This window comes from Pogona vitticeps, chromosome 8 (genome assembly GCF_051106095.1).
Source record: "Pogona vitticeps strain Pit_001003342236 chromosome 8, PviZW2.1, whole genome shotgun sequence".
NCBI classification, from domain to species: Eukaryota; Metazoa; Chordata; class Lepidosauria; order Squamata; family Agamidae; genus Pogona; species Pogona vitticeps.
Genome location: NC_135790.1, coordinates 20,157,631 through 20,183,742, shown reverse-complemented (window position 1 = coordinate 20,183,742; position 26,112 = coordinate 20,157,631). Strand labels below are relative to the sequence as shown.

Below are 26,112 nucleotides of genomic sequence, written 5' to 3'. Positions count from 1 at the left end.
CTGTTTTGCGAATCGCTATAGCAATCGCAAAAAGTCAATGTCTAGTGAAAAAACTGTCATGCGGGGTAACTGTCTAGTGAGGCACCACTGTACTGAGCTATCCAGCCAGCTGGTTTGGTAGATGGTCAGAATAGGTGACCTCTGAGATCCCTTTTGGCTTTGATTTCCAGATTTCACCTCTTCGAGGTGTGTGTGTGTAGTTCCCCCAAAGAGGGGGAACTAAAAATTCTTCCTGATCTCGCTGGAATAGAGGAATAATGGTGTCTCTCTGGTCTCCTTTGGTATCCCTTTTAGCCACCTACTTTATGTCTGAACTCTCTGCTGACAGGTGCCTCCATTTCAGCTCCAATCTGGAGTTGTACTTTGAAAACTCAACCAAGCCATTCACAAACTCCACATTATTGCTTCCTAAGTGTGAGAAGTGGGAAGGATCATCTAGTATTTTATGGGCTGAGGTGAATGCTTTGGGAACTGGGGATCATTGCTTGATTTTCTGCTTATTGGCAGCAGAGTATTAAATGAGTAGGTGGACCGCACATTAATGCTTATAACCGCAGAAGGCTGTTCTTTGTTATTACGGTCCTTGCCTGGCAAAATGTATTTCTCTTGCTGGAATGATGAGAAAAATGCATGCTGGCTCTTCCACAGGGGTGACGGAAGGGGAGCTTTTAAAACATTAATGGCATCTCCCCATTACTCTTAATTTTGTGCAGCGCCGAGGCGGAAAGAGGGCACAAACAAAGGAGAAGATGCTGCGTGACCTCAAGAAGAAGGGAAGAGTTGAGCCACTAATGCTATGCCAAATGAGGCAATAGAGAGCAGCTTGCCATTTCTGTTTGTCCAATTAAAATAAAAATAGCAATTTTTTTGTGGAGAATAATATTCCCAAAGTAGACATGTTCCCGAAAAAGATGTGTTTTTCTTTCTTGCAGCTCCATTCCTTTTTTTTCTTTTGTTTGATTATTTTGTTGTTAGTGTAAATATAGGCCTTAAGTATTAGTTTGGTATTTCAGAAATGAAAATAGGGCACCTTAATAAGACAGTACGAAATCCTAATCATATAAAGACCAGATACTGTTCAATACTGTTCAATGCATGCTTGGAATTCTGCACCATTATTGGGGCACAGGGAGAAGACCTGCCATGTAGGTAATAAACAATAGGTGCCGATTATGTTACAATAAACAAATAGCTTTTGATTGCCCCCCCAATGTATGTGGCTGATGATATCTCCGGAGTTGCATGGCATAACGTTGTGCAACAGGATCCCCACCACTGGCTTTGCTTGCAAATGGGATTGTGCAGACCCAAAGACACGAAGCTGACATCACCTTCTAATGAGGTGCTATTGGTAATACAATCTCCCTACGAAATGTAATGAATAAACTTGGGACAGCCGTGTTATCTTCTGGACAGTGTGGAGTTGATTTTGTGTGTGTTTACCATTGTAGAGGGAGATTGACACCTTTGCTGTATCTAAACCCTTTCAACCAGCCACTCCTCCTCCCTTCTAGCAAGGTTATAAAGTAAACCACACTCCTAATAGTGCCATTGCATATAAATGAGCTGGCAACCAGTTTCAGCTGACACCTTGATTCATAAACGCCAAAGGAGATCTTGGCCTGCATGCCATTAGGTGAAGCTGCTGGTGGACCAAAGCAACACAAGGACTGAATTTACAGCATCAGCACAGAGCAAGAATTAGCTCAGCGGGCAGAGAGTTTTCTCCTGACTTCTGCACGACATTTCTTATTGTTTAGCAAAGAAGGTAAGAGTTGAAATTCTGCATTGACATCTTGAAGGAAATTAATTGATGGCATCACTTTAGGAGAAGTTAAGATGTTTCCAGAGTTCAGTTAACAGCTAGGTAGATAGGTATAGTCTCTAGACATTGACAGATGCCTTCCTGCATTGCTTTATGTCCTTTTTTTCAGTAAGGAACCAGGATGGGTAAAACAAGGTAGCAAAAGTTATTTTGGGAAGACAGGAACTCCAGCCAACATGGTCAATGGGTACGTTTGCTATAAAACTGTGAAGAACGGTAGACAAATAATTCAAAACATAAATCTTAAATAAAGCATTTTAATAAGCTTTCCCAGGCTCTGGACTGGAAAGTCCTGGAAATAGAGTACTTAAAACATTTGCCTTTGGGTTTGAATATGTGCTCAGCCAGGGAAATCACATGGCAACTTTCCGCAAACTGTTCTTTCAGACAATAGCTTACCTCACAAGGTGGTTGTGAGGATCAGATGGTAGTAGAGTCCCATATGTAATTCTCTGAGCAACTTGGAAGGCTGGTGCCTTATGAATGTGATAACTGAAGTAACATTAAGAGGAATATCTATCGTATCAACTCAAGTTCTTTTAAATTATTGCATGGTTAACTTTGGCCTTCACTGCTTCTCAGACTGCTGAATAAGGGTGACTGTGCAGATTTTTCAGAAAAGCTCTCCTAGATGGTGCCATTCAGTAGAGAAAGCTGACAGGGAAAAAAAATGATTCATTTGAAATGTGGTGCTGGGGGGAGAGCTTCACGGATACCGTTGGCTGCCAGAAGGATGAAGATGAAATCAAGGTGGAAGGCAACGGGGAAAGAGGAAAAACCGATACAAGAGGAATTGACTTGCTAAAGGAGTTTACAGAACTGAGCAGGGTAGTTGAGGACTGGATATTTTGGAGATTGGTCATTCATAGGATCACTGTAAGTCAGAGGCGACTTGATGGGACATGACAACAACACAGGGTGCCACCATTTTTTTCTGCTGGGGTTAGGTCATTTGGAGAGTAACCCAAAGAAGGGTGACATGATGTATGTAACATTTTGGAGCCTCTAAAATACAGGCATTGTTAGAATAGAATGTATTGATGTTAACATCAGAGAAAGGCCAGCCAATTATTCTCATCTCATCCTGGCAGAGCAGGGACATGGTGGCGCTGTGGGCTAAACCGCAGAAGCCTGTGCTGCAGGGTCAGAAGACCAAGCAGTCGTAAGATCGAATCCACGTGACGGAGTGAGCACCCGTCGCTTGTCCCAGCTCCCGCCAACCTAGCAGTTCGAAAGCATGCAAATGCGAGTAGATAAATAGGGACCATCTCGGTGGGAAGGTAAACAGCGTTCCGTGTCTAAATCACACTGGCCATGTGACCACGGAAAGATTGTCTTCGGACAAACGCTGGCTCTATGGCTTGAAGAGCGGGATGAGCGCCGCCCCCTAGAGTCGGACACGACTGGACAAAAAATTGTCAAGGGGAACCTTTACCTTTACCTTTTACCATCCTGGCAGAATGCATGCCAACAGGTTCAGATAGTGAGGTTTTCGACACATTTGAGCTTGAGTCTCTGTAGAAAGGCAAGGTGGTTTGGTGTGGTGCTGAAGGCTCACATTCAAATCTACATTTCCACTTTCCAGTGTCCCACCCTGTTTACTCTTGGTTCTCCAGGGGTCAAATTACTGCTGGCACTCCTTAGTTAAATAAAGAAAAAGCTCTTCTAGTTAGTGAACTTTTTGGATCTGGCATCACTAAAAAGGTGAATGGTTTTTCTTCCCCATGGGATGCTAAACTATCCTAGAAAGCATATGATCCTCAATGGAAAGGACTGATTCTGGAGCATAAGGGAAGGGAAGTGGCCAATTCCACTTTCCCATGTTCAGTTCTTTCTAAACCTTAAGTTCTTTCCATCTTGAAGGTGAAGAAGTTTGCTCATGCCAGATGTTTTTTCCCCAGAAACCAATCGAAAGAAACTTCTTCTTTAATCACTCTAAACTACCCAAATTCAACACATGCAGCTGTTAGAGGCATGGAGGAGCCTGACAGGGGGGTGGGGGGAAAGAAGTGGAAAAATAAACTAAAAGAAAAGGAAAAAGGTTGAAGCACTTTAAAAACGAACAGATTAATTTTAGTGTGATCAGAATCTACTTCTTAATCTATGAAAGCATGCATGGAAATGAATCAATGTCAGTTTTAGGGAACATCTGTCTCTACCACAACAGTTCCTGAAATATACTTTTATTCTTCTATAGTGTATTTGGGTCCTAACTATAGACTTCACATTACCGTTGGGCCATAAAGTATAGAGGGGAGAGGCTGAGAGTTGGGTTGCCGTCATGACTGACAGCTGTAGTTTTCCTCTTCTACATTTGAAATCCAAATACCCATAAAATTAAAAAAGCAGTGAACAAGATGAGAAATGAGTTGATTTCATAATCAATGAAAAAAAAAAGTGACAGCATACATTTTGTACCAGCTGAAGAATAAAATATCTGTTTTTGCTGGAGAGTTCAATAATGCCATGCCATGCTGTGCTATGCCTAGCAAATGTTCTTAATCAAGTAGTCTTTTTGGTTCTTTCTAATTATGGTTTGCTACTTTTAAAATGCTGAGTAATTAATGGTGTTGGATTCCCTGTACCAATAGATTTTTTTTTCATCCGTGGAAGGTTGGGTGGCCATCTGTCCACTGTTAAGGATGACGAACATCCATTTGAAGAGCTGCCAGCCCTCCCTTTAAAGGTGTCCTCTAAGCCACTACATTTGAATGGCTGTCTGGTTTGATTAAATGTTCAGTCCTTCCAAAATGTTCCAGTTTATGAATGTGGGAAATTCTGCTTCTGCATCCTCGATTCAAAACACTAGGTAATGGCTGACACTGCCTTGCAATATGGTGCCCTGGTTGCCAGCAGGAAAAAAGATGCTAAGCTTTACATAACAAAGGGAAGCCTGAATGTTGATAACATCCATGTCAGCTGTCAAGATGGACTATAGGACCCCCTCTTGTGCTCACAACTATTCATAAAGAGACGCTAAGTGGAGGGAAATCTCAGAATCTGACTCCTTTTTAATTGTCATGGCTGTTTTTAAATCAAATACAGTATCCTTCTGATAAAGAATCATAAGGAGGGAGCGTTAGAAACCTAGATAGGGTGCGTCTGACACGGAGATCTTGAAATTTCCCACCCATAAGTAATATTTGGACACCACCTATATTTATAAACTGGCATACATTGTTTTAGGCAAATCTGCACCATCTTTTGTCTTCCTTATTGCTGATACGTAAATAGGCAATCTAAGGAGAGGTCATTTCTGGAAACATTAAGCCTACACTTTTTAAATGGAGCATCTTAATTCAAATCTAAAATTACCTAAACTATCCCCAATAATAACTATCTTCCAGATGTTACCACTATATATCTCAGACTGGGACAGTATTCTGAACTCTGACAAAGTCCTATGATGAACTGATTTGTCCAAAAAAATTTTTAATTAATACACAAAAGGCATCATGTATCATGTGGCAAAATTGTTAATGGCTGCACTTGCAATACAAATGCAAAGTAGCCTTTCCATCTCATTTGCTTATAGACCTCTTCATATCAGCGACCCACGTAATAGGTCAATAATTTGTTCAATGTGGCGTGAAGGCTGGTATTGTTATGCAAATGAAGCATGCTTCACACAGAAATTAAAAATACAAAATAAGGTGTATGTGCATTTTTAAAAAAATGTACCAAGGCAGATACAGGAGGGAATGAATTCAATGCAGAGCAAATCTTAAAGAACATTTAAGACAGTCTTCTGTTACCAGCTGCGCTACAACCATCATTATTCCCAGCAAGCTTGACCATGGAAGTTGTTGACCCCTGGTCAGGGAAGGCTTGTTTAAGAGATGCTGGCTGAAATCCTGTTGGGTAGGTTCTGCCTGCACAACTGAAATGAGGTGTTTAGCAGCAGCAGATGAAAGACTTAGTTATTCAATTTTGGGGTGCATACATCTTTGTCTGCATTGAAGCCATGCATACCCAATATAATAATTTTAAAAAAACAGAGGTTGGCTTCTTCTGCCCTCATTCCTGTTGTCTGGGTGGAGCTGTACAACAGAATTCTGTCCACTCTCTGTTTAGACTTCACCATTGGTCTCAGTAAAAATGTTATTTATCAATAAAACGAAAGATGCATGACCACATTTAGATATAGAGCTTGAAGAGGAAAGCCCCAATTTTTCAGTCCTCTTAGTTTCCATTTTAAAAAAAAGTCACAATGGAAGGAACACGACTATGTACTCTTCTGCTTCCATGTCACCTGCAGTGAATAGACTCACCCTTCCACAATGTTGTGGCTTTTCCTTGACTACAGTGGACCCTCTACTTAAGGAATTAATCCGTATTGGAATGGTGGCTGCAAGTCGAAAAGTCTGTAAGTCGAATCTCCATTGACCTACAATGCACTGAAAACTGATTAATCCCATAACCAGTGGTTTTTATTCTATTTTTATTCCATTTTGGTTTTTTTCTGGTCTGTAAGTCGATTCTCTGGCTGCAAGTCGAATCTAAATTTTGCAGCCAGAGAAGTCTGTAACTCGAAAAGTCTGTAAGTCGAGCCGTCTGTAAGTCGAGGGTCCATTGTATCCTGGCCATTGAAAGAATCTTAGCTTCCCTCATATGGGAGGCCAACAGATGTTGAGGCCCACCTTCAACAGGTATGACAGGGATGCCAAGGACTAATGGGAAATGTTATTTATTTATTTATTTATTTATTTATTTATTTATTTATTTATTTATTTATTTATTTATTTATTTATTTATTTATTTATTTATTTATTTATTTATACCCCACCTATCTGGTCAAAACAACCACTCAACAACCCATGACAAATCTATGCTGTTTGCCGTGTAGCCAAGATTGTATTTCATAAGAGCCAGGCGTGGGGCGGGGGGGGGAATGCAACTCCCAGAAAGACAGAACAGCAGGTCAATGCTGCCAAGCAGAAGATGCACTGAGGGGTTTGGTGACAAACACTTGACAGATGAGTCCTCCATTTGCATAGCTTAATAGAGGCTCATGAATTTACATAGTCAAGGAATGGAAAAGTACAGGAATGTAAAGAAGAAAAACAAGGTGTTTTCTTCTCTGCTTCTACAGATCAATGATCTGTGCATCTCTATCAGCTATTTGCTAAGGGAGGAGAGAGGGAGCATTAGCAATGGTTTACATCTCAGCTCCACAACCCCTGACCTCATATAGCCTATATGGTGAATCTGGATTGTAGGTGAAGCCTCTGACAAAAGGTCAAGCACTGGTTCCTCAAGAACAGTCTTGAACCACCCTGAATATCAGTAACTCTATTTGGCATAAGCTTTTGCAAGTTACAGCTAGGTACTTCAGATGTACAAAGCACATCTAAAAATGTAGCCTACAGTCTGCAAAAACTTATGCCAAAAACATTGTCCAATGAAATTCCCCCTTAGGAATCATTGTTTTGCGAATCGCTATAGCAATCGCAAAAATCCAATGTCTAGTGAAAAATGTCTAGCGAAAAACTGTCATGCGGGGTACCAGTCTAGTGAGGCATCACTGAACTACTACTACTACTACTACTACTACTACTACTACTACTACTACTACTACTACTACTACTACTACATCACTACAGAGCTGGAAGGGACCCTCTGGATCATCAAGTCCAATCTCTGTGAAGAAGACACATAATCAAACCCCCAACCTCTGGCTTCACAGCCAGAGGCGACCACTGAGTTATCCAGCAGTTATCACATCCTATCCTAACCTGTTCAGAATTCTCAAGCCTCTGGAGAGCCTTTCAGGAGGGTGAAAAAGGAAGGAAAGGGCAAAAAACTTTACTTCTGTGAATATCCTTAACTAGAAATGGGCCTTGCCTCCTAGAAACAGACTGCAGCTACTAAACAAGGAATATGGCTAGGGATCCATGAATCTGTCAGGTCCCTTTTCTCCTGCAGCTCAGTTTTAAAACACAAGTTTCTTGGACACTATTTATAAAGAAATTGGAGAAATTCAGAACATTTCATTTAGAAAATAGAACTAAGCAAAATTCACAGCCATTTGTACTGCCTAAATTGAACAGCTACAGCTACTGCAGCATGAGGCAGAGTAGACTATGTCTAGATGGGCGGCGTACAAATGCAATAAATAAATAAATAAAATAAATGAGGGTAAGCATTATAGGTTTTCTGCCATATATACAGTGGTGCCTCGCATAGCGAGGTTAATCCGTTCCAGATTAACCTTCGCTATGTGAAAACTTTGTTAAACGGAAAGTAAAAAGCCATCGGCTGAAAACTCACCATTTAGCGAAGTTTCCTGGGTCTGGCAGCCATTTTCACGCCCTCGGTAAGTGAGGGGAGGGCGCGAAAATGCTGCGAGCGGCCATTTCGGGTGTCTGGCGGCCATTTTGGAACCGCCGAACAGCTGATCTGCGGCGTCACAAAGCGAAGATCGGTAAGCGAAACGCTTACCGATCTTCGCTATGCGGGTTTTGCCCATTGGGGCCGATGCATTAGCGATCCCGGAAAAGGGATCGCTATGCGGATTCGTCGCTATACGAGGTGCTCATTATGCGAGGCACCACTGTATATATATCTCAAAGTTGAGGGGCCTCTCGGGGTCAAAAGGTGGTAACTTTAGCTGAGCACTACTAATGTGGTTGGAGGCTTAGGGAGACAAAGTTAGACTTCAAAAACTGAGCATCCATCTGTCCAAATGATGGGTTTTTATTGTTCTCCACATTTGATTTTTAATTATTTTAAATCTTTTTTAACCTGACACATGAGTAAATTTTGTGGAGAAAGAGAGACATTACTGCCCACTGAATATCTTGAGACATTTGTGAATTTGGGAAACATCTCATGCAAAACAAAGTGGAGCCTCATGTCAAAACGGTGCTCACAAACTGGGGTTCAATCCCAGGTAGCCGGTTCAAGGTTCACTCTACCTTTTATCCTTCTGAGGTTGGTAAAATGAGGACCCAGCTCACTGGGGGGGGGGGAAGGGCAATGTGTAGCATGCATAATTAACTCATAAACCACTCAGAAGGTGCTTTAAGCGCTATAGTGCGGTATATAAGCAGCACATTTTGCTTTTTGCTTTTGAACAAAATTCTTACCTGTCCCTAATGTGAGCTGAGCCATGGAATGCTCAAGCTTTTCTTGATGGACTGATTAGAAAAGAAGCTCATTGGGGTCTTTGGGTGGCTCACCACCACCATCCATGATGAGTCTTGCACCCCAGATCCTGTGCTATGAGAAAATCACAGATCAATGTTCAGTTCTGTGACTTTATTCAGAAACCACAGCAGATACTATTTCTAGGGATGGGAAATCTCTGGTTCTGCAGAAAACTCCTGCTTCTGTAACATCTGACCATGGGCCAAGCCAGATGGGGCTGATGGAACCTGGACTCTTAACGGCATCTGGAGGACCTCAGGTTGGCCAGCCTTGTCCTTCAAACCACAACTTTGCCCTCCTGCCTTGCACTGCCAGTCAGTACATGAGTCATCACTTTTTCATTCCAGTGATGACTCTGCAGTGAGACTTGTTTGGTCCCCCAGGAATAAATGTTGAGTTAATACTTCACTCTAAGATCCAAAGGCAGGAAGCACAGGAAGGGCAGCAATCAGTAACAATGGCTCACATGACTTCATCTTCATTGAACTCTTTTCAGATTGTAATCATTAACCCTAGAGACATTTAGAACATGGCTAACCTTCCTTTCTTCTTCTGGAGACTTTGGATTCAATGGCGAATGTCTCCAGTTCTTAAAATATATGCTGTAATGAAATTTGAATGTATGCCCCTTAGACCAGTGGTCCCCAACCTTGGGCCTCCAGATGTTCTTGGACTTCAACTCCCAGAAATCCTGGCCAGCAGAGGTGGTGGTGAAGGCTTCTGGGAGTTGTAGTCCAAGACCATCTGGAGGCCCAAGGTTGGGGACCACTGCCTTAATAATGACTGTTCAGGATGATCGATGTCACATGTCTAACAGATACGTCAATATTAGGGATGAGATTTTTGGACTACAAATTCCATTATTCTCCACTCTGGGTGTTCTACCTGACAGAAAATTTAAAGGTTCCCCTTGACATTTAGTCCAGTCATGTCCGACTCTAGGGGGCAGTGCTCAATTCCATTTCCAAGCCACAGAGCCAGCGTTTGTCCATAGACAGTTTCTATGGTCACGTGGCCAGCGCAACTAGACACAGAATGTCGTGATCTTCCCACCGTGGTTGTACCTATTTAGCTACTCGCATTTTTATATGCTTTCGAACTGCTAGGTTGGCAGGAGCTGGGACAAGCAACGGGAGCTCACTCTGCCGCGTGGATTTGATCTTGCTACTGCTGCTCTTCCGACCTTGCAGCACAGAGGCTTCTGCGGTTTAACCCACAGCGCCACCACGTCCTGTGACAAAAACCTTAAAGACACATAAATATGGCTCACTTGGGAGCAATGTCTCAAGCAGAAGGCTTTGCAGCTTAGCTAAACCTACCTCTGGCAAAGCTTTCAGTTTCAGTTCCCAGTGGTAGCTGGGAACGTTGAGCAGGAACCTAGGCAGAGATAGGCCTGGATAAGCCTCAAAGCCTTTTGAAATCAGAAATCTTGGAACTGTACAGCTGGTAGAGACCCTATGGATCATCAAATCCGGCTCCTGTCAAGGAGGCGCAGTGGGGAATTGAACTCCCAAGTCTCTGGCTCTACAGCCAGAGACCTGAACTGCTATCCAGCGAGCAGTTCACCAGGTTCGGGTGAGGCCTTTCTCTCTGGTGAGCTACATTTCTGTGTCTCCAAGAGGTCTGTCTGTCAGGTAGAACTCCCAGGATGGAGAACTGTGGGATTTGTAGTCCTACAAAAAAAAATCCTGATTGGAAGAATGGTGGGATAAAAAAATGTCTTTTTTTTTTAAAAAAAAAATAATTGATTAAAAAACCAAGTGAGACAAAGCCAGTGGGTGAAGGGAGTGGATATTGCAGAGCAAAGTTAAAGTCTGGACTTGAGTTGATGGTCTGAAGACTACCAGTCATGGAGGCTCTTAATGTCAACCCTACTCCTTTGTTGATGAGATTCATTTAGTTATTCATTACGTCCTTGCTAATCTCTGTGAACAAACAGCTATCTTTCCCTTTTCCTTTTGGCAAGCCATCGGGCCTGTGAAGTTAATTACACAAAACAGACAGACTTGTGGGTGTATACATCTGTGGGAGAGTGAGGTGGTAGTAACAGCTCCCCCGCCCCAGCCATCAAAGTCCCTAGATTTCTCAGGTCTGGCAAGAGAAAACAGATGGTACCTAGACAGCATTTCAGCAATTGTGTTTATTTACTCCTAATAAAGGGAACAAGAGGCCAATCTTGACTAGCATCCAGAAAAGTTGCATTTCTGTCTGTTGCTGTGGTTGTTCTGATGAGCTGTCAATTTATGGCAATCCTGTGAATGGCTGACCTCCAAAATGACCTGTTTCTGATGGCTACTCCAAAAATCCCCTCCCATGTCTCCCCCATGTTGTCTGGGGATTCTTGGATTTGTAGTACTGTACCAAAATAACTGTGATGGCTTCCAGTATAATTTTGCTGATATACCGAGGTACTTAGTTTTGAAATCTGCATCTCTCAGGTTTGATGTCTGTATACAAATTTGAAGCACTTAGTTTTCCAGTACTGTAAGACCATTCTTAAAAAAAAAAAAAAAAACACCCGCCAATTTCTGAATGTGTGATATTGTACCTCTGATTCAAAAATGTACCTCATGATTCAAAATGAAAGGAAATGCCCCAAAATTGCTGCACAATATCGTACCCATGTTGCCAGCAGGAAAAAAAGATGGCAAGCTTTACATAAAAAAGGGCATCCTGAATATTGAGAATAACAATGACAGCAGTCAAGATGGTCTACAGGATACCTTCTTGTGCTTACTGCCATTCACAAAGTGACACCAAGTGAGGGAAATCAGAATCTGACTCCTTTTTTTATCAGTTAAACACCTCTCACCCAAACACAAATCAATTGTTATGGCTGTCTTTGGACAAGTGTGAATGATCTACAAGTGTGAATCAATATTTAAAACCGTGTATCCTAGATTCTTTCCAAATAAAAAAAGTGAGTGGGACCAACTTTCAGTAAGCAAGATTGGTCTTTTCAATTTATGTGAGCTGTTTTAAATCTGGGGACAATTAGAGGTTGCCTGTTTCTGAATGAGGGTGAGAAAACTATTTTATGTTTTAGAAAATCATAACTTGGAAACCATTTCTCCAAACTTCCCCAGATTTATCACAGAGCAAGAGCAGAATGTCTGCTACTACCGTATCAAATTTGGTGTTGATCCAAAGTCTGGTTTCAAAGTTATAATTGTTAAGTTTTGGGCTGCCCCCAATTTTAGACTTGTCTTGTAGAATGTTGATTTGCTCTGCTGCCCAATGACATAGATGCACTATCATGCGGCTATAAAGCACTCCTGTGCAGCTATAATATTGTGCAGCTATAATACAAAAGAACAGATCATTTTGGTAATGGCATCTCATTTACGGAATGCTGCTTATGAAAGATCACAGTGCCGACACTGTTCATCAGCACTAGGAGACAGCATTTCTGTTTTCTCAGTCCTTCCCTGGTTTCAAATTCTTCTAAATTATTGTGAGTCCTTGTTTACAGTTCGTTCCCTACTAAGCTATTCTGAGAATGCCAGACAGAAATTAAGGATATGGTGTAAAATTGTAGAAATAGTGTTAAATGTGTAGTGGTTTGAATGGTAGACATTGGGTATTTCCTTTTATGCACATGCCAAAGCATTCCATGCAAGATGAAATACAGGATAACAAGAAACTGTCCACCTTGGAGTGCTAGGTTTCTACTGGCAGTGCCCCTTTTTTCATATAAATGGGCAACAAATATATGATTTTTCCACCTGCTCTTTGTTCTAGTCAACTGCTCCCCATATACTCTAAGACTTCGATATCCTCATTTGATGTGTACAAAGTCAGATTTGCAAGTGAAAGCAAAATAGATTGCTTTCAGAGGAGAGCAATAGAGATGGACTTTTGTATGGGAAGGAAATGGCAGAGATGAAAAACATCACAATCATTATCAAATCACAGATTTTTTTTTTAATTTCAGGAAGCAAAATTGATTCTTCTTCTTTCTCTTCCTCATCAACATCACACTTCCAAAGTTCCACAGAATTCTCAGGATGGTAAATATATGTAGGAAAATTGGCACCAGATAAAAACATGCTTTGGGACAGAAAGGAAATAGTTTTAAACACTCTGCAAGTTATTTCCAGCTCTTAGGAAGGATTCACAGGGAATCCTCTTTGTTACAAAGAAGAAGGCTTAGACTTCTTATCTGCTATCTTAGAAGCAGGGCAAAATCTAACCTGTTTAACCTAGTGGAAAACAGATTTTGGTTGAAGCCCTGATTAAGTGTGTTTACAGTATGAGCAACTTGAGAATGGAACCTGTCACTCCCTAGTACTACCTGGGGTGGATTTTCAAGCTGGAGACTTTAAGCAAAGACTGGAGAGTCATCAGTGATGTTGCATCTCTAGATTTCCTATATCAAGTAGAGGATTAGCAGCGAGCAATGTGCAGTCCTCCAGATGTTTCGGTATTGCAACCCCGTCAATGCTCATTGTTGGTTATGCTAGCCAAGACTGATGGCATTGCAGTCTAACAGTGCCTGGAGTTCTGCACATCACATGAGCCTAGATGTTCTACAATGCCCACTCAAACTCTATGAGCAAACAATGAGAGGCTATTAGCTTTATAAAAGTCCTACTCCAGTTGGGAATGAAGAGTGCTAAAACTGGTTTGTTGGTTCATGTCAAGACAGTCGCTTGCCATTTTGAACTCTCTTTGGGTGAGTGACGGCAGCCGAAACTTTCACAGTAAGCACCCACACTTCAACATTTTCCACTGGTTTCTAGCTTTTCACGCTTTTGCAAAAGGATGTTAGCTTGCTGCAGATCTTTATCATTAATACAGTAGGGCTTTTAATTCCTGTGTCATGTCTCACCTCTTAGGCAGGGGAATGGGTTAGAACTGTGTTTCTGGGCACACAGAACTGCAACTCCTGATACACGGCTAGGCTGAAACATTCTTTTAAAGGAATGAGTGTGTGTTCAGAGTGAAGGGATCATTATTATTCATACACATGCAGGGAAAGAAGCACCTAACATGCCACTTTCTATAGCCAGAAGGTAAATAAAACATAACAAACATCTGAGAGAGGTTGGAGGGAACAACAAGAGACAGATTTTGTGTACAGGGAACATCCTGTTGCATAACACAGTAACTTACGGTAAAGTAGGCACAACTGAATCAGTGGGGATTTACTGAGTCAATGCTTCTGTAAGTTCCATTGATTTAAATGGACCTACTCTAGTACAACTTATTGTGTTAAGCAACAGGGGTTCAGCAAAAGTTAGTTTAATTATATACTGCTAAAGGTTTTAGAGGGTGGATGAGCAGTAGCAGCTTATAGAATCCTGTTTTTATTTCATGAATTCTGGGCATACATCATGATGGGTAAGGGGAAAAAATGAAGCCCAGTATCCCATCTGCAGAGCCATTATCTCCCATTTGTGATTAGGTTTCTTCATTGTAAGAATGATAAGAAACTGTTCCTTTCAGTTTAATTAAGTGACGGCACTGGTGGCCTTAAATGGTGTAGGGTCAGATTATCTGAATGGTCACTTTCAACCAGAGCAACATGTTCCTGTTTTAAGATCAGCTACAGGTAAGGTTCTTGTGGTGGCAAGGAACATCCAAAGCAAAGGCTATAGCTCAGTGGCAGGACATGCATTTTGCATCATAAATTTATTTATTTATTCACATATTTAAAATTGTTGATATGCCTCCTCCCCATCTCCATGCAGAGCTGGAAACTCCCGCCTGAAACTCTAGAGAGGTGCTGCCAGGGTTGGCATTATGAGGCTAAATGCATCAATGGTTTGACCATTGACCCATTAATGCAACCTTCCTAAGACTGGGAAATAATCCAGCCTGGATCCTAGAGATCTGATGATGGACCTTCAGTCACTGTGGGCCAGGTATGTCAGCCACATATGTCCCATTGGACATTTTTTAAGGCTGCCTCTCCTCCATGTACTGATGGTCGCTCCTGATACAAGCAGGGTGTTGCAATGTGAGTCCTTGTCTTTATTCATTTTCTGAAGGAAGCAAATAATCTTCTGAAGTCTGTGTTACAGAAGGGTGTCCTGCTGCCTTTTTGTTTATAGAAACCAAACGCAGTTGCTGCTAAATTTCAGTGGCAACCTCGGAGACAGCAAGAATCTTGATGGCCACCAGGGAGTCCCTAGACCGGAGGAGATGGAACAGTCCTCGGTAGGTTGGGGGAGACCCAGCATCAGAATTTCCACTCCAGGAAATTGCCCTAAGTGACAGTGAGATAAATAGACCAATGGTCTAACTCAATATTTGGCCAGCTCCCTATGTTTTCGAGTCAATGTTTTTTTCTAGCACAAGGATAGTTTTCAGTAGTCACCGCATGTCCCCGTTGCACGTACTGGGAATTACTGATTTAAATATTAGCGTAAGATAAACAGCTCTGTCTTTCAATGCACCAGGTAATGAGTGACACTTTTCTAAACACGCCACAATCTTTTAGACAGATAAGATGTCGCATCAGGCTAATTTAACATCCACAATCTGTAAAGACAGCAAGCTTCTCTCTGACCGTGTGTCCCCTCCTGCCCAAGGAATTAAGAGGTACCTTGGAAAATTAGATGTGACAAGCTAGGGTTACGGCTTGCTGATTCCAGCCAAACTCTCCTTATGAGCGTTCTGTATTATACAACACGTGTTACATAAACCCTTTCTGAAAAGTGGGCCAAGGACAGTACTCACACCATGTACAAATTACCATCTTAACCCTTTGAAGTGGTTGGGTTCCTACTGACTTAATCCAAATGCCTTTGATGAGTTTTTTGTATCATCCAACTCATTAACCTTCTACTGAAAACATTTTCTGGGGAAAATGGGGAACAGGAGCAATACTGAGACCATTTCATATCAACCACAGAAGGGTTCTGTCCAGTGATGACAATTTAGCAAGGCAGATCAGGAGAAGGGGATTTCTGAGCTCAGTGTCATAACAGTCCGATTTGCTATAGTCATATGTTTCCATTCCTCCAAGGAGCTGAACACTCTTCTACATAACTAACCAAATGAAATGAAAAGAGGCAACTCCTTGCAAGTAGAAACCTAGCAGAGCAGAAAGTGGGCTAGCCTAGACTGACTCTCTCTGTCTCTTTCTTTCTGCATTGTTTTGCATTTGTGAGGAAGATCAGACAGCTCTAGTATCCTTACCTATAATCCAAAGTAGGGCACAGTTTTTGCCCTGTCATTCTGCTGCATGTGCAATGTGCAGCAGCTTAACATACACCACTGTGATGGTGCATTGCAAGGGAAAAATCCCTGTGCTGAGTGAACAGCCCATCAGCATCTCCATCAATAATTCTCTTCCAGTTGAGGAGTGCCTGATACATATTTTCCAAAAAGCACCAGAGTATTCTGAACACATAAGATCATAAAGAATACTGTAACTGTGTAGGAACAAAGCACGTTTCACCGAGTTCTGTATCCTATGTCTTTCAACAGACAACCAATGTCCCTCCATAGTCCACAATCATGCCTGGAAGCAATAACTCCTCTCATTGCTCTGCTACAGCTGGAAGCTGCATGCAGTCATCACAACAAGTTCTGTTTCTTCTGAAGCTTTGTGAGTCCAAAGTCAACTCCCAGAATCTTTGACTAGTAGCTGTATTGGATGGTGCTTCTGAAAGCTGAAGACCAAAACATTTAGAGGAACCAAAGATTGAGAGCTGCTGGGATACGTCTGCTGGATATCTCAGTGGTTTAATCATCTGGCCGCAGAGCCAAAGTTTGGAAGTTTGATTCCCCACTGTGTCTCCTTGACAGGGGCTGGACCCGGTGATCTATAGGATCCCTTCCAGCTCTGCAGTTCCAAGACTGTTATTTATTATTATTCATAGATTGATCCTCTTTGTATCTGCATGAAAGCATGAAGATGAATCCTAACCTGCAACAATCACTATATTAAAGCAAAAGGTGACCAGTTGCTCAAGTCTCAAAAAGTCAAAATATATACTAGGTTCAGATGAGTATTTGTTCATGTCTACTTTAGATCTTTAGAGCCTCGTTCAGAGCAGCTTTCTGGCAACCGGAATGCATTTAGTGGGGTTCTTTACAATGCAAACATTTGTTAACTGTGGTGCTCCTGGAACTCTATGTGACGTACAAACATAAAATTGCAGCAGGGTAATTGTTATTAATCAAGGCTCAAAAATGAGATGTTTTGCATGTTCAGAGACTGAATAAATCAAAATAATGTGTGAGGAAATAGGATGTTTCAAAATACTGGGAATTAGCACTAAAGGTCTGATTCTATCTTCCCATCTCAGGGGGAAAAAAGAAACCATAAATAACCACTTTAGAAAAGAAACAATAAATAAAGAAAATAAAGGTTTGACATTGTTGTTGTGGGTTTTTCAGACTCTTTGGCCATGTTCTGAAGGTTGTTCTTCCTAACGTTTCACCAATCTCTGTGGCCGGCATCTTCAGAGGACCTCTGAAGATGCCAGCCACAGAGACTGGCGAAACGTTAGCAAGAACAACCTTCAGAACACAGCCAAAGAGCCTGAAAAACCCACAACAACCATTAGATCCTGGCCGTGAAAGCCTTCGAGAATACGTTTGACATTGTGTTTTTGCTGGGGATAGGGGGATGGTTGTTCCCTTATTCCTGTGACCCTGCTTCTGTTAAAGTTTAACTGGACTCCCCTACCATCACTATCCTGAGCAATAATGTAAGATCAGAACAAAAATGCCTGGAGGGCATTTTACAGCTTTACAGGTGGAAACCTGCATAACTAGGCAAACAGAATGTTAATATTCCCATGTGGATGTTGTGTACCTTGTGCCATTTTGGCCTTTACTCACCTGCTGAGGGTGTCCATGCATCCAGCTACTTAGCACAGAAGTATCACCCTGGTGATATGTCAGCTTAGCAGTCACCAGAATTAAAAAAGTAAGACTCTCGACCATCACACATTCCAAGGCAACTTAGGGCAGTCCCCAAACTGAGATGGTGTCTTTGGGGCTATGAAAAGTCATCCCTTGGGTCCTTCATCTCCATCACAGGATGACCCGAAAGCACAAGTGGACTATACAAAGATAAGACTCCACAGACCAAATTTCCATGCCACTGCTCATACCTTGAACACTTTCAAGTGGCCTTAATCCATGAATTCCTGGTAGACACAAACAAAGCATTCACAACAGTTTCTTGTTGTTCTCTCCCATCAACTCAATTCTGACTTATGGTGATCCTAGTAGGAATGTCAACGTACTGAGATGTTTGAGCAGTTTTCTAGTGCCAGCCCTCAAGAGTTTCCATGGCCAAGTGGGGATTTGAATCCAAATCCCCAGGGTCTTAGTCTGGCATTCTATCCTCTATGCCACATAGGCTCACACTTGCAAAGGGCACAATCTAGTGCTATAGTTCAGCATACAATGACAGGAGAATTGGGACTTTCTTTCCCTTCCCATTGCAGCACCCCACTTCCTAATCTTATATGCCAGGCTTTTAAGGTCCGCAGAGGACTGCAAAAGAAAGAGATGGATCACTGTGTCTTCCAGAAGGAACTGGATCCAGAAGTAGTACACCATTGTGGTCTGGCTAAAATATTTAGCAAATCACTGCTTGTCTCTGTGAAACCATGCAATTGTGTGACCTTCTTGTGACTTTTTCTTTATTCTGAACATTGAAAGAGGAGGATAATGCATAGTTAGCTGCTTTACAGCAGAGTCATGAGGTAGAAAGCATTCAGATTTTCAGCACCAACTGGAGCCAAACACCACTACGGAATGCACCCTTGGGCTATTATACATTTGTTCATGTATTTATGGAAATCCTTTCAGAACGGTCATAGCCTTACTTCTGTGTCCTTAAAAAAAGTAACTACCAGCAATCCTAATGTTTATTCTATGACATTCTTCCTCACTCAGGGTGGCTTGTGGGAATGTTTAAATACTTCCGGAAGGATTTCACACATCACTTGCCGAAAGACCAGAGACGAAGCTCACGGTTGGTGTCAAAAGATGGACGGTGTAATATAGAGTTTGGGAACGTAGAAGAGCAGTCAAGATTTGTCTTCTTGGTTGACATCTGGACCACCGTCCTGGACCTCAAATGGAGATACAAAATGACCATCTTCATTTCTGCATTTTTAGGGAGCTGGTTCTTGTTTGGCCTTCTTTGGTATGCAGTGGCATACCTCCATGGTGATCTGCCAGAGCTCAATCCTTCAATTAATCATACGCCATGTGTAGAAAATATCAATGGCTTGACATCATCTTTCCTGTTCTCCTTGGAGACTCAGGTCACCATCGGCTATGGATTCCGGTGTGTTACAGAGCAATGTGCCACTGCCATTTTCTTGCTGATCTTCCAATCTATCCTAGGGGTGATCATAAACTCCTTTATGTGTGGAGCTATATTGGCCAAAATCTCTAGGGCCAAGAAGAGAGCCAAAACAATAACATTCAGTAAGAATGCTGTTATCAGCAAACGAGGTGGGAAACTGTGTCTCCTCATTAGGGTGGCCAACCTCAGGAAAAGCCTTTTGATTGGGAGTCATATCTATGGCAAGCTCTTGAAAACCACCATCACACCTGAAGGAGAGACAATCATCTTGGATCAAGTCAACATAGACTTTCAAGTTGATGCTGGCAATGAGAACCTCTTCTTCATCTCCCCCTTGACCATTTATCATGCCATCGATAAGCACAGCCCTTTCTTTCACATGACGGCAGACACTCTCCACCAACAGGACTTTGAGCTGGTGGTGTTTCTAGATGGAACTGTGGAATCTACCAGTGCAACGTGCCAAGTCAGAACATCCTACATTGCTGAGGAAGTCCTGTGGGGCCATCGTTTTGCTCCTATTGTTTCCAGGACCAAAGAAGGCAAGTACAGAGTGGATTTTCACAACTTCAGCAAAACTGTGGAGGTGGAAACCCCTCACTGCGCCTTTTGCCTCTACAATGAGAAAGACGCTAAAGCCAAAGCCAAGATGGGATATGACAATCCCACCTTTGTGTTTCAAGAAGTTAATGAAGCCAATGAAACCAAAATGTAATGCTGACTGCTAAGGGGACTGGAGTTCTTATTTTATATATATATAAAACCAGGACGTAAAACCTGTATATATTTGAGCACAAATAAACAAAAGAAAAGAGAGAGAAAAGAGAAAAAGCTGGATTCTTTGGATACCAATGTAATCTTAATTAAATCAGACTAGACTAAGTAGCAAGCATTTTCATGGATGCACATTGTATTACGGCAATGGAACATGTGTACATAAAAACTTCTATGGAACTTTTAGTTAAATTGGCAGAATGACATAACCAACACTTACTGTAAATTGGCAGAATGACATAATCATTAAGAATCAAATGAAGTGGGGTTGATAGCTGCCAGCAGAAGAAGTCTATGTGTTTAGAGCAATGCGGGAGGAACGATACGGATTCAATTGTTCACAAAGGGCAGCAGTCACTTGCCTTTGGTGGGTGTTTACCATAACTGTGCCAATTAGATTAGTAAAATGCCCATGAAACCCTTAAAATTATGCTCAGGGAGGAAGGAACCTCCCTCAACAGCATTATTTATTGTTTCCCTTTCTGCTTCTTTCATTTTTTTAGTATATTCTTCGCCCTGGTTTGTAGCTATGGTTTTCCGTTATGCAGCAGCAATGCAGTCATGTATTAATACACACCAGGTGTGTGGTGCAGATTTGTGTTGTTTATCATGGGAAGCATTAAGAATTCTGCCCTATCATGGAAAAAGGAGTCTTTTCATGGCAGAGGATGCCACCTTCAGGTCAAAAAGCTCCATTTTACTATTTCTTCAAACAGAACAGACTCAGACCTGTGGGTACCCCTCTGAAGTGAAGATGCCATTTCTTCTGTTATTTAGCAAGATATGCATAAGCTCAGAATTTGGGGGGGAGGGGGGAAGATACACCCCACACCTGACATTATAAGAAAGTAAAGTCATCCTGTCAAGTGTGACTGGCCACTGACTGAATGTGTCTTAATAGAAGCACGCTGTATGACTTGTGGACTTTGTGTTTTACCACAGTTTGGCCTAATAATTTCACAAGGACATATGTGCTGAGGACTCTTAGAACAGCAGAACTGGAAGGGACCCTGTGGATCCTGGCCAGATGCCTAAACCACCGAGCTTCTCTGTGTGGCTGCTCCCAGGCTATAGAATTCCCTTCCCTGTGTTTTATTCAGTAAATAAAACACCACACCGCACCAGTCAAGCCTGCAAGAAAATGTATACTTCTAAATGGAGTGTTTCTGCCCTGGGTTCCAGAAGGCCACTCCCCATGGCCATTCCCTCCAAACTGAATGGAATTGTGGTCCAAAAAAGTAACTTTACCAAGCTGTGGGCATGGTACCTCAACAACTCCTGCCTGGTATTGTCATTTTCCAGGGCTCAGTCTACTGTACATCATCAGTCTGTGAAGACAGGGTGTCTCTCGGGTTTTTTAAAAAAAATATTATTGTTTTTAAAAATTCAGTAAAGTTTGGGGTTCTCTAAACCATACTGAAGTATTCCTCTTTTCTCCTATTGCCCTGTTTTATCGATAAACCCCACAGCCCTCAAAATGTGACCTTGCTATCAAAGGTTTGATGGTCTGCTTATGATAGACTGGCATTGTTAATAGGTAGGGGAAGCAAAGCCTTCTAATAGCCAAATAGGAATTTTGTAACTTAAACAAAAAGTCACACCGTGCTGAAATGCCCGCTTCCATAAAAACTATTGAAGGCAGAGAACCTTCTTCCTTTTTTAGTGTGTATGATCAAATTACTCCTAGGTTAACTTAATTTGACGGCTGCCATGGAGATTTCTAAACCATCACTTCTCAGAAGAGAACAACCACCCTCAAATCCAGAGTCGGGAAAATGTTCCTTCTTTGGAAGACCACTTCCAGAAACCTAAACAGCAGCCCTGCTGGTTGGAGGATTCTGGGATTCCTTGTAAATGGATAAAAAATAGCTTGCCCAATTTAAATCTTTTCCAACTTTTTTTCAAACCAATCTCAACTCCCAGCCTCTCTGCAATAGAAGGAATAGCCCAGATCACAGGACCTTGGGCCACGGAAAGGGGGGACGAGGGACCGCAGTCAAACTTTCTCCTCAAGGAAAGCCATGCATGACACTCCATTTGAGGAAGGCATTATCATGACAATATACTTACTCATGAGTGACAGATTTTACTTTCTTGAGCTCCATGATCACTGCAGATGGTGACATTAGCCACAGAATTAAAAGACACCTGCTTCTTGGGAGGAAAGCGATGACAAACCTCGACAGCATCTTAAAAAGCAGAGACATCACCTTGCCAACAAAAGTCCAAATAGTTGAAGCTATGGTTATTCCAGTTGCGATGTATGGAAGTGAGAGCGGGACCATAAAGAAGGCTGACCGCCAAAGAATTGATGCTTTTTAATTGTGGTGCTGGAGGAGACTCTTGAGAGTCCCCTGGACTGCAAAGAGACCAAACCTATCCATTCTGAAGGAAATCAACCCAGAGTGCTCACTGGAAGGACAGATCCTGAAACTGAGGCTCCAATACTTTGGCCATCTCATGAGAAGAGAAGACTCCCTGGAAAAGACCCTGATGTTGGGAAAGTTTGAAGGCTAGAGGCGAAGGGGACGACAGAGGACGAGATGGTTGGACAGTGTCATCGAAGTGACCAACATGAATTGGACCCAATTCTGGGAGGCAGTGGAAGACAGGAGGGCCTGGCATGCTCTGGTCCATGGGGTCACAAAGAGTCGGACACAACTAAATGACTAAACAACAACAACAAATGAGTAGGGCTCTCCTTACAGGGACTGTCATTGGCCTGCAACTGTGCTTTGGACCCACAACTGTAAATTCCATACTCTACTCTTTAGGTTCTTGGGTTCATTCATAGACGCAATATGGTTCTTAGGGGGACGAAGCACAAAGAATGAAGATCTAGGAATCTAGGAATAACCCCACCTCCTTCCCATGGTGTTCCTGCCGATGGCCACAACAGGAAATGCCTGCCAGCCCCAGCATGACAGGGGTGGACTAGGCTGGGAGGGAGATAGTGCATTCAAGAAAGAACCCAACGGCTCAAGAACAATGAGTGGAATTTCCTCTTTGTCCCGAACAGGGTCTTTGTTTGCAGGGAGATAAAAGTCTTAGGTCAGGAAAGAAAGGCTATCAGGGAAGTGCAGAGTCCACGTTAAGAGAGATCCCGTAGGAAATCTATTTCTATGTTTGTCATCTGCCGCCATTCAGAGAAGGTTCAACGTTAAGAGGATGAAAATAAACGTAATCTTTTAGACCAGGCACAATGAGATGAGGCCCAGCGGCCTTGTAACAGCAAATATAACTGCTTGGCTCTTCCTGAACTTCCAAGTGGTTGTTTTTGCCATGGAGTTCAGACAACCGGGTGGGGTGGGGTGTCACTTTGAGGAAAAGTTCAGACGGATGTGAGACTGAGAACAGCCATCATGGTAGACATTTGGAGAGAGAAGCGTCTAAGGGTTTGTAAAGTAGTCATAGTTGAATATTTTCTCCTAACAAATTTTGCATCTCACAGCTTACTTGAATTATCACCGCCACTTCATATCATGAAAAACTGAAGTAGAGTTGGTTCCAGGAGTGGGCAAGGCATGGCCTGCTGGATCCTAGAAGCATTTTCATACTTCCTAAGATACCACACAATGCCATTAAAAACAAAATAACCTTCCGGAAAGAGTATGCAAGTTTTTTAAAGGATTATTTATTCTAAAGCCCTCCAGGAGTGGTGCTTTCACTCATCACAAGCTCTGGGAAATTAAAAATAATAATAATTCAATGCTGTGTTGAGAAGTAGGAGGAGGAGGAGGTAGAGGACAACGACGACGACAACAACAACAACAACAACAACAAACAAACAACAAGGGGTCATTTCTCAGTTGGTATGGCCCATGACAGTATCTTGGAGCTGAAATCTGGCCACACTTGGGGTGCTCAAAATAACCTGGAGCTCTACCAGTTCAATTGTTCCTGATATTTTGTCCTCCAGATGTTTCAGACACCATGTCCCAACAGCCCTATCCACCAAGGTTAATGGCCAGGGGCTCCAGAAAAGGACATTAAAAAACATCTAGAGGGCCAAATGTTGAGACCTTCTGTACCATCGGATCCTGGCCAACCTCCTGCTCTCCCCTTCTCTATTCTGACTGCAAATTTTAATGATTTCTGGCAAGTAACTTTCCCAAATGTATCTCATAATCCCTTTAACTAGAGATGTTAGGTCCTTTCACTGAGGTTTGGAGAACACTGTGCTTACATCCAAAGCAAAACTGGGAAAATATTGCCCTTCCACATGACTTTTCTTCTTCTTTTTGAAAGCATCCAGTTGGACACAACATATAGTCTCGGAAAAAGATCTGTGCAGCTGTCAACTGGGAGCAATCAACTCAGGAGAAACAGGATGGCTCCGATAGAGAGGCATTGGGGTGTACCGATCAGTTTCCAACTGTGCAATTCCACCCCTAGCCCCCAAATGGTCTTGCATGAAACCTCCACAGACCCCCCCCCCCCCGCAGATGCCTCAGCTACCAGAAATGTCAGCTTGTATGGCCAATAAAAAAGAAGCATGGGCGTTATAGTGCTTAAACAAGATTTTTTCCACACTGGTATAGTAAGTACTTTATGCTGACCTGGCTTATTGTGGAAAACCTTGTACTTACTTAAACTGGCAGAATAACATATCCAACATCTTTTGGTGCAACTTTCAGAGTCAAGTGAAATGAGGTTGACAGCTGCCATCAGAAGAAAGCTGTGTGCTTAGGGCAATATGGGAAAAAGAAAAAGGAAAGAAGCATTCATTAATTCTCACAGACTGAGAATTAAATACCAATCATCAGGATGCATCCTAAAAGGCAACATGGTCCCTCATTTAGATGATTATGCCTGGTATTCTTAAATTTTGATTTCCTTCTATCAAATAGAGTATCACAGAGATGGGAGGGGGGAATCAGAGAAAAGAAATGAGGATGAAAGCTTAGGGCACAAGACAAAGCTAAAGCATTAAGGACTTTTTCAGTTTAGAACAATGATCAAATAGGGGTGTGCAGGAAAATGTTGCATAGAAAGTGATTTTATATACAGTACACTCCAGATTCATCTAAAGCTCCAGAAGCATTCAGGTTTTGAAATCTGTCCCTCTAGAGTTTGACTGGGATTTGGAAGAGAGAGGTAGTTAGCTGGGTAGACCACAACGTGGTGCTGTAAGACTGAACATAGTGACGGACATGCTACGCATTCATGTGAAATGCCCACCAGATGGTGCGTTGTTGGCTTTCACTGATAACTCAATCGCTGTAAGTATTGCAGAATGTCATTACAGAGGCAGTCCAAGCAGGAACCTCTCAAGTCTTCACTGGAATAGAGGACAGACTATTTCTTGAGAGGGCTTAAACATTTCATTAAGTATTACTGAGCTGAAAAATCTAGTTCCTTTGGGGAATGCCTTTTTCACATGTTAAGTTGCCATTATGTTAACTTACTGATGTTTGATTAGAGGACCCACAGGGGAAAAAAAATGGCTTATAATGGGCACAAATCACCAAACTGACAGTTTGTGTTGGTTTGCTTCTCTGCCGAACAGGTGTTCTGTGGTTTTCAGGCCCACCTCCTCCAGTGGGTGCCCATTCAAAAGCAGCACCTGAAAGAAACAGGACAGGGAAGTGGAGATGCTGCCCCTGATGGAAGAGGTGGAGCTGGAAAGCACCAGACACCTGTTTGGCCAAGAAATGAACCAGCACGAACCACTGGTTCAGAAGTTCATGCCTATCTCTACTTATAAGCAGAGAGAGAGAAATGGTTTATAGTTAGAGATGGAGATATTTATATTTGTTTAGATGAACGAAAATGGCCAACGCTCGCTGGAGTTTTGCTGTTCTTATGGTCTCTGTGTCAGCAGCACATTCTTTAATAAGAGCCTTCAACACAGAGTTTCCTGGAGACATCCAAGATCCAAGCATTGGCATCAGCTCGATTTTATCTTCACTAGATGTTCTCGCCTTCCTACTATTACGATCACACACAGTTACCATAGTGCTGATAGCGATACTGCGAACAAAGAGATTGTATCACACGAAAAAGGAAGGACCACATATTGACATCAGCAAGACTCGCGATCAAAGAAAAGTAGAGGAATTTGCCAAGCGCTTGAGGA

At 42.2% G+C, this 26,112-nt stretch overlaps 1 protein-coding gene across 1 annotated transcript; it reads left to right on the top strand.

The window, feature by feature from the left end:
* Positions 1 to 1,693: 1,693 nt before the first annotated feature.
* Positions 1,694 to 24,745, top strand: KCNJ1 (potassium inwardly rectifying channel subfamily J member 1). Its single transcript, XM_020808926.3, has 2 exons — positions 1,694 to 1,768; positions 18,842 to 24,745. The coding sequence occupies exon 2, from the start codon at positions 18,856 to 18,858 to the stop codon at positions 19,972 to 19,974; it is 1,119 nt and encodes a 372-aa protein (XP_020664585.3). The 5' UTR covers positions 1,694 to 1,768; positions 18,842 to 18,855; the 3' UTR covers positions 19,975 to 24,745.
* The last annotated feature ends 1,367 nt before the right edge of the window (positions 24,746 to 26,112 follow it).

Excerpts from the sequence above, each read along its gene's own strand:
- KCNJ1 (XM_020808926.3), top strand. The coding sequence starts at position 18,856 with ATGTTTAAATACTTCCGGAAGGATTTCACACATCACTTGCCGAAAGAC.